A 14,148-nucleotide genomic window follows, 5' to 3' on the forward strand; every position below is an offset into this window, starting at 1 on the left:
GACAAATCAATCAGCGATCGAGGTTTTTTATTATTAAGTTGGCTTGAGAAAGCCAACTTACTGATATTCTATTTAAACTTATTATTAAGTTGGCTTGAGAGAGCCAACTTACTGATCTACTATTTAAACTTATTATTATTATTAAGTTGGCTTGAGAGAGCCAACTTACTGAAATCCGTCTTAAACTTATTATTATTCTTCTTTTTCTGAGACTAAAATTTCTGACTGCTACTCCTCCTAGAGCTTTAACTCTACAGACTCCAAACTCGACCCAGCTCTTCAGACTGATCTCGCCGGGTGTGCTATATCTTTTCTAACTGATTGGACTTACGGTTTTCATAAAAATGAAGATTAAAAATCATAAAAACTCCCATAGACTTACATTGAAAAGCCTCTGCTCATCTGAACATTCCGTCAAACTCCAACTGTCAAAAATTCAAATCTAAACACACTGAAGCCCATTAGACTCAATCAGACTAACCTATGTACTATTACTAACCCATTCAAACTCATTCAAACTCATCTATCTATATATCCATCTATATAATCTATCTATCTATCTATCTATCTATCTATCTATCTATCTATCTATCTATCTATCATCTATCTATCTATCTATATTAAAACTAATCTATCTATCTATCTATCTATCTATCTATCATCTATCTATTTTCAAACTCATCTATCTATATTAAAACTAATCTATCTATCTATCTATCTATCTATTTTCAAACTCATCTATCTATATTAAAACTCATCTAACTATATTCAAAATAATCTATCTATCTATCTATCTATCTATCTATCTATCTATCTATCTATCTATCTATCTATCTATCTATCTATTCAAACTAATCTATCTATCTATCTATCTATCTATCTATCTATCTATCTTCTGACTGTTTCTATCTATCTATCTATCTATCTATCTATCTATCTATCGTCTATCTATCTATCTATCTATCTATCTATCTATCTATCTATCTATCTATCTATCTATCTATTTATCTATCGTCTATCTATCTATCTATCTATCTATCTATAATCTGACTTTCTTATCTATCCATCTATCTTCTGACTGTATCTATCTATCTATCTATCTATCTATCTATCTATCTATCTATCTATCTATCTATCTATCTATCTATCTATCTATAATCTGACTGTTTCTTATCTATCTATCTATCTATCTATCTATCTATCTATCTATCTATCTATCTATCTATTCAAACTAATCTATCTATCTATCTATTTATCTATCTATCTATCTAATACTTCTAATCTATCTATCTATCTATCTATCTATCTATCTATCTATCTATCTATCTATCTATCTATCTATCTATCTATCTATCTATCTATCTATAATCTGACTTTCTTATCTATCCATCTATCTTCTGACTGTTTGTATCTATCTATCTATCTATCTATCTATCTATCTATCTATCTATCTATCTATCTATCTATCTATCTATCTTCTGACTGTTTCTATCTATCTATCTATCTATCTATCTATAATCTGACTGTTTCTTATCTATCTGTCTATCTATCTATCTATCTATCTATCTATCTATCTATCTATCTATCTATCTATCTATCTATCTATCTATCTATCTATCTTCATAGCAGCACTCTAGCAACTATCCAAACCAACCTAGAAACCACACAGGGTATCCTAGCAACCTCATACCATAAACTTAGCAACCACCCCGGGTACCCTAGCAACCACATAGCAACACCTTAGCAACCACTCAGGGTACCCTAGCAACACCTTAGCAACCACTCAGGGTACCCTAGCAACCGCATAGCAACACCTTAGAAACCATCCCAGATACCCTAGCAACCGCATAGCAACATCCTAGAAACCACTCAGGGTACCTTAGCAACCGCATAGCAACACCTTAGCAACCACTAAGTGTTCCGTAGCAACCGCATAGCAATACCTTAGTAACCACTCTGGGTACCCTAGCAACCGCATAGCAACACCTTAGCAACCACTCCGGGTACCCTAGCAACCACATAGCAACACCTTAGCAAACCACTCAGGGTACCCTAGCAACCGCATAGCAACACCCTAGCAACCATCCCAAATACCCTAGCAACCGCATAGCAACACCTTAGCAACCTCTCTGGGTACCCTAGCAACCGCATAGCAACACCCTAGCAACCATCCCAGATACCCTAGCAACCGCATAGCAACACCTTAGCAACCTCTCCGGGTACCCTAGCAACCGCATAGCAACACCTTAGCAACCACTCCGGGTACCCTAGCAACTGCATAGCAATTATCAAACTTTTTAACTTAACTTAAAATTTAATTTTAAACTCTTTAAACTGGCCAGGCTTTCTCAAGCCAACTTAAAGTTTGTCTTGACGAACTTTTTTATCTAGTTATTATTATTCTTCTTAGACTAAATTATCAACTCTAACTCCTCCTAGAGCTTTAACTCTACAGACTCCAAACTCGGACCAGCTCTTCAGACTAATCTCGCCGGGTGTGCTATATCTTTTCTAACTGATCGGACTTATACTTTTCATAAAACTGAAGATTAAAAATCATAAAAATCCCATAGACTTGCATTGAAAAGCCTCTGCTCATCTGAACATTCCGTGAACTCCAACTGTCAAAAATTCAAATCTAAACACACTGAAGCCCATTAGACTCAATCAGACTAACCTATGTACTATTACTAACCCATTCAAACTCATCTATCTATCTATATTCAAACTCTATTCTATCTATCTATCTATCTATCTATCTATCTATCTATCAAACTCATCTATCTATATTAAAACTAATCTATCTATCTATCTATAAATCAAACTCATCTATCTATCTATCTATAATCAAACTCATCTATCTATAATCAAACTCATCTATCTATCTATCTATCTATATTCAAACTCATCTATCTATCTATATTCAAACTCATCTATCTATCTATATTAAAACTAATCTATCTATCTATCTATCTATCTATCTATATTCAAACTCATCTATCTATCTATCTATATTCAAACTCATCTATCTATCTATCTATATTCAAACTCATCTATCTATCTATCTATCTATCTATCTATCTATCTATCTATCTATCTATCTATCTATTCAAACTTATCTATCTATCTATCTATCTATCTATCTATCTATCTATCTATCTATCTATCTATCTATCTATCTATCCTAACAACATGCTAGTCATGCTAAAAATCATGCTAGCAACATGCTAGTCGCATGCTAATCATGCTAAAATCATGCTAGCAACATGCTAATCATGCTAAAATCATGCTAGCAACATGCTAATCATGCTAAAATCATGCTAGTCGCATGCTAATCATGCTAAAATCATGCTAAAATCATGCTAGCAACATGCTAATCATGCTAAAATCATGCTAACAACATGCTAGTCGCCTGCTATTCATGCTAAAATCATGCTAGCAACATGCTAATCATGCTAAAATCATGCTAGCAACATGCTAGTCGCATGCTAATCATGCTAAAATCATGCTAGTCGAATGCTAATCATGCTAAAATCATGCTAGCAACATGCTAATCATGCTAGCAACATGCTAATCATGCTAAAATCATGCTAGCAACATGCTAGTCGCATGCTAATCATGCTAAAATCATGCTAGCAACATGCTAATCATGCTAAAATCATGCTAGCAACATGCTAATCTTGTTAAAATCATGCTAGCAACATGCTAGTAGCATGCTAATCATGCTAAAATCATGCTAGCAGCATGCTAGTCATGCTAAAAATCATGCTAGCAACATGCTAGTCGCATGCTAATCATGCTAAAATCATGCTAGCAACATGCTAATCATGCTAAAATCATGCTAGCAACATGCTAATCATGCTAAAATCATGCTAGCAACATGCTAGTCGCATGCTAATCATGCTAAAATCATGCTAGCAACATGCTAATCATGCTAAAATCATGCTAGCAACATGCTAATCATGCTAAAATCATGCTAGCAACATGCTAGTCGCATGCTAATCATGCTAAAATCATGCTAGCAACATGCTAGTCATGCTAAAAATCATGCTAGCAACATGCTAGTCGCATGCTAATCATGCTAAATCATGCTAGCAACATGCTAATCATGCTAAAATCATGCTAGCAACATGCTAATCATGCTACAATCATGCTAGCAACATGCTAATCATGCTACAATCATGCTAGCAACATGCTAGTCGCATGCTAATCATGCTAAATCATGCTAGCAACATGCTAATCATGCTAAAATCATGCTAGCAAAATGCTAGTTGCCTGCTAATCATGCTAAAATCATGCTAGCAACATGCTAATCATGCTAAAATCATGCTAGCAACATGCTTGTCGCATGCTAATCATGCTAAAATCATGCTAGCAACATGCTAATCATGCTAAAATCATGCTAGCAACATGCTAATAATGCTAAAATCATGCTAGCAACATGCTAGTCGCATGCTAATCATGCTAAAATCATGCTAGCAACATGCTAATCATGCTAGAATCATGCTAGTCGCATGCTAATCATGCTAAAATCATGTTAGCAACATGCTAGTCGCATGCTAATCATGCTAAAATCATGCTAGCAACATGCTATATTAAACCTAATCTATCTATCTAAATCTATCTTTCTATCTATCTATATTAAACTAATCTTTCTATCTATCTTATGGTTGTATCTATCTATCTTCTGACTGTATCTATCTATCCATCTATCTATCTATCTATATTAAAACTTATCTATCTATCTATATTAAAACTAATCTATCTATCTATCCATCTATATTAAAACTAATCTATCTCTCTATCCATCTATATTAAAACTAATCTATCTATCTATCTATATATCTATCTATCTATCTATCTTCAAACACTATCTTCAAACTCTATCTATCTACCTATCTATCTTCAAACTTTATCTATCTATCTATCTATATTCAAACTCTATCTATCTATCTATCTTCAAACTCTATCTATCTATCTATCTATCTATCTCAGACTGAAAACCGTCAAACTTAAAACTTTTTAAACTTCTTAAACTTTTCAAACTTTTCAAACTTTTCAGACTTTCTGGTCAGGCTTTCTCAAGCCAACTTAAAGTTTGTCTTGACGAACTTTTTTATCTAGTTATTATTATTATTCTTCTGAGACAAAATTATCAACTCTAACTCCTCCTAGAGCTTTAACTCTACAGACTCCAAACTCAGCCCAGCTCTTCAGACTGATGTCGCCGGGTGTGCTATATCTTTTCTAACTGATCGGACTTATACTTTTCATAAAACTGAAGATTAAAAATCATAAAAATCCCATAGACTTGCATTGAAAAGCCTCTGCTCATCTGAAAATTCCGTGAACTCCAACTGTCAAAAATTCAAATCTAAACACACTGAAGCCCATTAGACTCAATCAGACTAACCTATGTACTATTACTAACCCATTCAAACTCATTCAAACTCATCTATCTATCTATATTCAAACTCTATCTATCTATCTATCTATCTATCTATCTATCTATCTATCTATCTATCTATCTATCTATCTATCTATCTATCTATCTATCTATCTATCTATAATCAAACTCATCTATCTATAATCAAACTCATCTATCTATCTATCTATCTATCTTCAAACTCATCTATCTATCTATCTATCTATCTATCTATAATCAAACTCATCTATCTATCTATCTATCTATCTATCTATCTATCTATCTATCTATCTATCTATCTATCTATCTATCTATCTATCTATCTATATTCAAACTCATCTATCTATCTATCTATCTATATTCAAACTCATCTATCTATCTATCTATCTATATTCAAACTCATCTATCTATCTATCTATCTATTCAAACTTATCTATCTATCTATCTATCTATCTATCTATCTATCTATCTATCTATCTATCTATCTATCTATCTATCTATCTATCTATCTATCTATCTATCCTAACAACATGCTAGTCATGCTAAAAATCATGCTAGCAACATGCTAGTCGCATGCTAATCATGCTAAAATCATGCTAGCAACATGCTAATCATGCTAAAATCATGCTAGCAACATGCTAATCATGCTAAAATCATGCTAGCAGCATGCTAATCATGCAAAAATCATGCTAAAATCATGCTAGCAACATCTAATCATGCTAAAATCATGCTAACAACATGCTAGTCGCCTGCTAATCATGCTAAAATCATGCTAGCAACATGCTAATCATGCTAAAATCATGCTAGCAACATGCTAATCGCATGCTAATCATGCTAAAATCATGCTAGCAACATGCTAATCATGCTAAAATCATGCTAGCAACATGCTAATCATGCTAAAATCATGCTAACAACATGCTAGTCGCCTGCTAATCATGCTAAAATCATGCTAGCAACGTGCTAGTCATGCTAAAAATCATGCTAGCAAAATGCTAGTCGCCTGCTAATCATGCTAAAAATCATGAAAGCAACATGCTAATCATGCTAAAATCATGCTAGCAACATGCTAGTCGCATGCTAATCATGCTAAAATCATGCTAGCAACATGCTAATCATGCTAAAATCATGCTAGCAACATGCTAATCATGCTAAAATCATGCTAGCAACATGCTAGTCGCATGCTAATCATGCTAAAATCATGCTAGCAACATGCTAATCATGCTAAAATCATGCTAGCAACATGCTAGTCACATGCTAATCATGCTAAATCATGCTAGCAACATGCTAGTCACATGCTAATCATGCTAAAATCATGCTAGCAACATGCTAATCATGCTAAAATCATGCTAGCAACATGCTAGTCGCATGCTAATAATGCTAAAATCATGCTAGCAACATGCTAATCATGCTAAAATCATGCTAGCAACATGCTAATCATGCTAAAATCATGCTAGCAACATGCTAATCATGCTAAAATCATGCTAGCAACATGCTAATCATGCTAAAATCATGATAGCAACATGTCAGTCGCATGCTAATCATGGTAAAATCATGCTAGCAACATGCTAGTCGCATGCTAATCATGCTAAAATCATGCTAGCAACATGTTAATCATGCTAAAATCATGCTAGCAACATGCTAATCATGCTAAAATCATGCTAACAACATGCTAGTCGCCTGCTAATCATGCTAAATCATGCTAGCAACATGCTAATCATGCTAAAATCATGCTAGCAACATGCTAATCGCATGCTAATCATGCTAAAATCATGCTAGCAACATGCTAATCATGCTAAAATCATGCTAGCAACATGCTAATCATGCTAAAATCATGCTAACAACATGCTAGTCGCCTGCTAATCATGCTAAAATCATGCTAGCAACGTGCTAGTCATGCTAAAAATCATGCTAGCAAAATGCTAGTCGCCTGCTAATCATGCTAAAATCATGAAAGCAACATGCTAATCATGCTAAAATCATGCTAGCAACATGCTAGTCGCATGCTAATCATGCTAAAATCATGCTAGCAACATGCTAATCATGCTAAAATCATGCTAGCAACATGCTAATCATGCTAAAATCATGCTAGCAACATGCTAGTCGCATGCTAATCATGCTAAAATCATGCTAGCAACATGCTAATCATGCTAAAATCATGCTAGCAACATGCTAGTCACATGCTAATCATGCTAAAATCATGCTAGCAACATGCTAGTCACATGCTAATCATGCTAAAATCATGCTAGCAACATGCTAATCATGCTAAAATCATGCTAGCAACATGCTAGTCGCATGCTAATAATGCTAAAATCATGCTAGCAACATGCTAATCATGCTAAAATCATGCTAGCAACATGCTAATCATGCTAAAATCATGCTAGCAACATGCTAATCATGCTAAAATCATGCTAGCAACATGCTAATCATGCTAAAATCATGATAGCAACATGTCAGTCGCATGCTAATCATGGTAAAATCATGCTAGCAACATGCTAGTCGCATGCTAATCATGCTAAAATCATGCTAGCAACATGTTAATCATGCTAAAATCATGCTAGCAACATGCTAGCAACATGCTAGCAACATGCTAATCATGCTAAAATCATGCTAGCAACATGCTAATCATGCTAAAATCATGCTAGCAACATGCTAGTCGCATGCTAATCATGCTAAAATCATGCTAGCAACATGCTAATCATGCTAAAATCATGCTAGCAACATGCTAATCATGCTAAAATCATGCTAGCAACATGCTAGTCGCATGCTAATCATGCTAAAATCATGCTAGCAACATGCTAATCATGCTAAAATCATGCTAGCAACATGATAATCATGCTAAAATCATGCTAGCAATATGCTAGTCGCATGCTAATCATGCTAAAATAATCCTAGCAACGTGCTAGTCATGCTAAAAATCATGCTAGCAACATGCTAGTCGCATGCTAATCATGCTAAAATCATGCTAGCAACATGCTAATCATGCTAAAATCATGCTAGCAACATGCTAATCATGCTAAAATCATGCTAGCAACATGCTAGTCGCATGCTAATCATGCTAAAATCATGCTAGCAACATGCTAATAATGCTAAAATCATGCTAGCAACATGCTAATCATGTTAAAATCATGCTAGCAACATGCTAGTAGCATGCTAATCATGCTAAAATCATGCTAGCAGCATGCTAGTCATGCTAAAAATCATGCTAGCAACATGCTAATCATGCTAAAATCATGCTAGCAACATGCTAGTCGCATGCTAATCATGCTAAAATCATGCTAGCAACATGCTAATCATGCTAGAATCATGCTAGTCGCATGCTAATCATGCTAAAATCATGTTAGCAACATGCTAGTCGCATGCTAATCATGCTAAAATCATGCTAGCAACATGCTATATTAAACCTAATCTATCTATCTAAATCTATCTTTCTATCTATCTATATTAAAACTAATCTTTCTATCTATCTTATGGTTGTATCTATCTATCTTCTGACTGTATCTATCTATCCATCTATCTATCTATCTATATTAAAACGAATCTATCTATCTATCTATATTAAAACTAATCTATCTATCTATCCATCTATATTAAAACTAATCTATCTCTCTATCCATCTATATTAAAACTAATCTATCTATCTATCAATCTATCTATCTATCTATCTATCTATCTTCAAACACTATCTTCAAACTCTATCTATCTACCTATCTATCTTCAAACTTTATCTATCTATCTATCTATATTCAAACTCTATCTATCTATCTATCTTCAAACTCTATCTATCTATCTATCTCAGACTGAAAACCGTCAAACTTAAAACTTTTTAAACTTCTTAAACTTTTCAAACTTTTCAAACTTTTCAGACTTTCTGGTCAGGCTTTCTCAAGCCAACTTAAAGTTTGTCTTGACGAACTTTTTTATCTAGTTATTATTATTATTATTATTATTATTATTATTATTATTATTATTATTATTATCTAGACATCAATAAAAAAATAGATTACTAAATACGTAGAAATTAGACGAATAGAACAGAAAGAAGGAATATATTGAACATAAATCAAATAAATCAAATACAAAATAAACCAACATTAATTAAAAAAAAGTAAAACATATTCAAAATAGATTGAAAACTTACCCACATACGGACAGACATGTTTTAAACATTTTAAAGTTTAATAAATTATGTGTGCATATTGGTTGGACTGTCGAATGTATCCACTAGATGGCAGTAGCGAACGACGCTTTGCTTTCTTCAAATGCTGCTCTGCTTTCTGCTCAGTGTGTTGTAAAATATCCAAATCTAGGGAAAGACTTGCAAAGTATTTTTAATGATTTTAAGACAACTTGAGTTTTAAAAAAATAGATAGTTGTGATAGTTTACCAAAAATAAATCATTTATGAAAGAATGCAATCGTTGGTAATAATGTCAAGGATTAAAAATAATGAAGGATGATTGATTTGTTAGATCTTAAAAGGTTTTGACCCGTAACTTTCATTAAAATTTCATTATCAGAGCATTAGTGAATGTCTGTTTAAACACATTAACATATTTTGAAAGAACCATATTTTCAACATGGTTTACATAAATATTTTCCCTTAATGTGCTTATACTGATCCACTTGCATGGCTCTCATGCAAATGAAATTATAATGACATAATATTATGTTCCTTTTATTACTTCAACCTCGTGATCAAAACCATTTCAGTAGAGAATGCTGATTAGCAGATTTGTTGCGATGGATTTTCAAAGTGAGCCTTTATTTACTGCTGTTGAACGTGTAAAATTGTATCTTTAATGCCAACTTTACTAATACCAGAATATACAATCTGTTATAAAATTTGTGAGAGTTTATGAAATATCTCATCTCCTGCTTTTTTATTGTTTACAAAGTAGGTCAGATGATCACAGGTGGGTGTATTTGTAGCACAGTAGGAGGGTTAAAACTTATGGGTGAAAAAAGAAGAAAGAGATGCAGACCAATAAAACAGCTAATAAAACATCATCAAAGGATTTTATCTTGATACACGATCTGTGACAGCTCTTATAGTGGGCGTGGCCACACTCATATTTAAGAGGCTGTGACTGGGACACGGCTGATTTTTAACCTTGACGCAAGAGAGACGCTCACGGTAACAAAGTTAGCCACGAAGTAACAGTCTACGGTGGCTTCAAAGGAATTAACACTGGTGGAAGGATTTTAATTTTGAAAGCTGAATCTATCGTCTTCATTACCAGAAGGGAAAATATGAAGTTTTTAACTGTTTTGCGTCTTTTCGTCTTTGCCATCGGTGAGTATAACTGACAGACCGAGGTTGCTTGTTGCTAAAGGGTGTCGCATTACAACCCCTTGCTAGTCATACAAGTGTAAAATGCTCAGTTTTTGGTAAAGAAACTTGGGAATTACTAATAAAATGAGGATAAATTCATAACATGACTTGTTTCATATTCAACTGATGCTTTTTTTTTTTACCGTGCAAAACATCTAACCTATTAATGGGTCAACAATGTCATTCAGTCATTCTGTTTTAAGAATATTCTAGGATAGATTTATTTTTGTCTCGTGCGTTCATTCGTTAGCTCAGTGTCTGTGCATGCAGGATTTTTGTAAATGAACCCCCTCAGCACCCACTATGGGTTTTAGGTAATGCACATAACCTATTATTAGTTTTAAAACATGCTTATTTGCATGTCAGTCTCTGGATCGTGAAATTAACTTGACTGTATTCTTTCTAGTTTAAAGGGAAACTATTAGTGGGCTCTATGCATTAATAACAAAAATAATACTCCAGCAAGTATATCATTTACATTGTAGTCAACAATCGACTGGATAACCTTAAACAATCAATCAAACTGACTAAGTTTTAATGTCTATTCACTGTTTTTCCATTCAGTGGCTGTCACATCAGTGAGCAGTGCGTCTATAGAGCGGTTCGAGAGCGAGAGGCCTTCACAGACCGCTGTGATTGATCTTCTGGAGGCACTGAGTGAGAAGAGATCTACTGTGGACAACAAGCAAGTGGACTATGAGGGGGAAGAGGAGTATTACTATGATGATGATGAAGAGGAGGATGAGTTTTCAGGGGATTACGCAGTGCCACTTGGTAATTAATTTAAACATGCGCATTTAGCAGATGCTATTATCTCAATAGAGGGCCATAAGCAGTTCGACACAGATTTTGTGATTTTCATTTATGCTGTGGTTTAAATTTTAGTATGAATAACTGTACATTTCTTCTTCTTCTCCCACCAAAACAGTTGCTTTTTCAAGCAAACCCAAAGACCCGAGTGCAGTGTTGAATGCGGAGAAACCTGAGGGCTCGAAGAGGAAGGGGCTCGGAAGGAAGAAGGCCAAAGGAAAGGGTAAAGGCAAGAAAAGGAATCCATGTCTAAAAAAGTACAAGGACTTTTGCATCCACGGAACCTGCCAGTATTTCAGGAACTTAAAGGGCCCCTCATGCATGTAAGCCCTTCCTTTAACCCATTTCTCCTGTCATTTTTGTCACTCTTTCATTGAAATGGTTATATTTCTAAAACAGTTTAAGAAAAAAAATATATATTTTGTTCCAGATGTGACAAGGGCTATTCTGGAGAGCGATGTCACCTTTTCATCCTGGAAGTAAAGCAGAATGAGGGAGCGTATAACCCCACTACAGCGCTTGCTGTGGTGGCCGTGGTTCTCTCTTCATTGTGTCTCACCATCATTGGACTTTTAATGGCACTCAGGTTTGTATTTAATCACCCCCACTAAATTTCTTTCATCAGATGTTTGCAGTCTACTATAATGTCAATCTTTGTATCATCTAGGTTTCACAAGCAAGGTGCATATGATGTGGAAAATGAGGAGAAAGTGAAACTGGGGGCAGCCCCACACCACTAAATGAGACGAGAGAGAGAGAACGGTGAGTGAGCTCATCCATTCATACACGCTGCGTAAAATCAACCAGCATGATTTGACTCGGTCGCCTGACATCTGCATTCTGGTTTTATTTCAGGGCAACCGTGTGGAAATTCTACCTCAAAATGAAGTGGCAAAGTTGAATGTTGTGCGGCGCAGCGGGCAGAGCGGGCTGGAGAGGAGGATAGAGTGACAGCATTTGTTTGGCAAGAGTCATGGCGCCTCCGTGAAGGGCCTGACTCACGAATGACTCGCTAAATGGTTCATAGGAGAGCTCAAAACCTGCCATGAACTGGAACTCTGACAAACAGACTCGGTCAGGAAGAGAAACCGAGCTGTTCGATGCAGAATGAGAAGGAACTCTTCGGGGTTGGGAATGTAGTTTGAGTTTTAGAGGCTAGGCTTTTTCTAGTCCTGAAGAAGCTTGGCCTGAAATAAGTATTCTTACAAATAAGCATTTTTGTTCATGTCTTGTGCACTGTGTGTTTAATCGTTGCTGGCTATGCTTTAATTTATTTATTTATGTATATATCTATATAAAACTATTAATATTTATTTGGATTTAGACCAACTTTGTCCAGACCTAATGCACTGGCAATGTATTTGAAAGTCTCTGTGTTGTATGTTGATGTAATATTTTATTTATTAAAAAAAAGCAGTAGTAATCCGTGTCTATTCAGTAAATGAGTACCGAACAATGGTAGACTGAAATCAAAACCGTATATTCTAATGGTATGTTTATTTTTTATTTTTTAATGCATTTAATTAAGATAATATTTGCAATTATTATTTTTTGTATTTTGATGTACAGGACTTTGTTAGAATGTGTATTTCAGCAAACTTTATGAAAAGTCATATTTCAAAGAATTTTTTTTTTGGCCAGTAAAATGCGTACACTGTTACTGAACAGTGTTCCTAATAAGAAATGTGAACTATTATTTCGTTTTCTGTTTATTTAATTTCAGCATCCTGCTATATAAGACTCCGTAGTGGTTTTCTCATTGTATGTATGGAGTATTAAAAAAAATGCTCCGACAATAAATTAAGGCAAAAAATAAAACCTCTTTATATAAAAGACCACGTTATTGTAATTTCATTAAAGAATTGGATGCTCATTATTTTCCCAAGGAGGAAGATTCCAGTGTGATGCAATGAGTCATTTCCTCATGAGAGCAGTTAGGACCGGTTTCCCATTTTGAAGATATTTTTGAAAACTAGAATACTGTAATGTCTACATTTTGGTATAAAAAGACAATTTTGTCTAGTCTGTCTCCTGCTCTCAATTCCAAAAATGTCTTTCATGTGACATGCACCTGTATCCTGAGCATGTGATCCGCATTGTGGCTATTTGACAAACACTCTTTCACAAACACACCCATCACATGCAACTTCTCACCTTGCATTATCTGTTTGCATCATCGTGAAATTGCACTTCCTTGACAGAAAATTGCAATACTTGTTGGACAAGCATTTTATACTCAACTGTAATTACTTCTGATCAATAAAAACTGGATCCGGGACGGATTTAAAAGATTTAAAATTCTGATTCTGATTTAAAAGAGGAAACCACACCACAGAGCTCATTTCCTTTTGCATGTTTGAAGTCGGTTTCAGATCCTTTTGTTGGTTTTTTTTAACCTCTGACCCTCACTGTTTTAAACCAGCGTTTAAACATTTGTGGCAAACCACCTCCGCAAAATGCATTAACAAGCTCAGCTTGTTCCACAGAGTGCCTGTCTGCTTGAATGAATGACTCACGCTGTTTGTTTGTAAAGCTCCTGTTGGGTGACATCATTCATACAGGGGCTTCGGAATAAGTATCCC

At 34.8% G+C, this 14,148-nt stretch overlaps 1 protein-coding gene across 1 annotated transcript; it reads left to right on the forward strand.

Annotated features, from left to right (window-relative positions):
* Positions 1-10,512: 10,512 nt before the first annotated feature.
* LOC113076889 (proheparin-binding EGF-like growth factor) lies at positions 10,513-13,404 on the forward strand. The gene is made up of 6 exons (XM_026249500.1): positions 10,513-10,717; positions 11,321-11,530; positions 11,685-11,889; positions 11,997-12,152; positions 12,234-12,328; positions 12,422-13,404. The coding sequence occupies exons 1-5, from the start codon at positions 10,675-10,677 to the stop codon at positions 12,304-12,306; spliced, it is 687 nt and encodes a 228-aa protein (XP_026105285.1). The 5' UTR covers positions 10,513-10,674; the 3' UTR covers positions 12,307-12,328; positions 12,422-13,404.
* Positions 13,405-14,148: the final 744 nt, after the last annotated feature.

Source organism: Carassius auratus, unplaced genomic scaffold, assembly GCF_003368295.1.
Source record: "Carassius auratus strain Wakin unplaced genomic scaffold, ASM336829v1 scaf_tig00021355, whole genome shotgun sequence".
In the NCBI taxonomy this organism is placed as follows: Eukaryota; Metazoa; Chordata; class Actinopteri; order Cypriniformes; family Cyprinidae; genus Carassius; species Carassius auratus.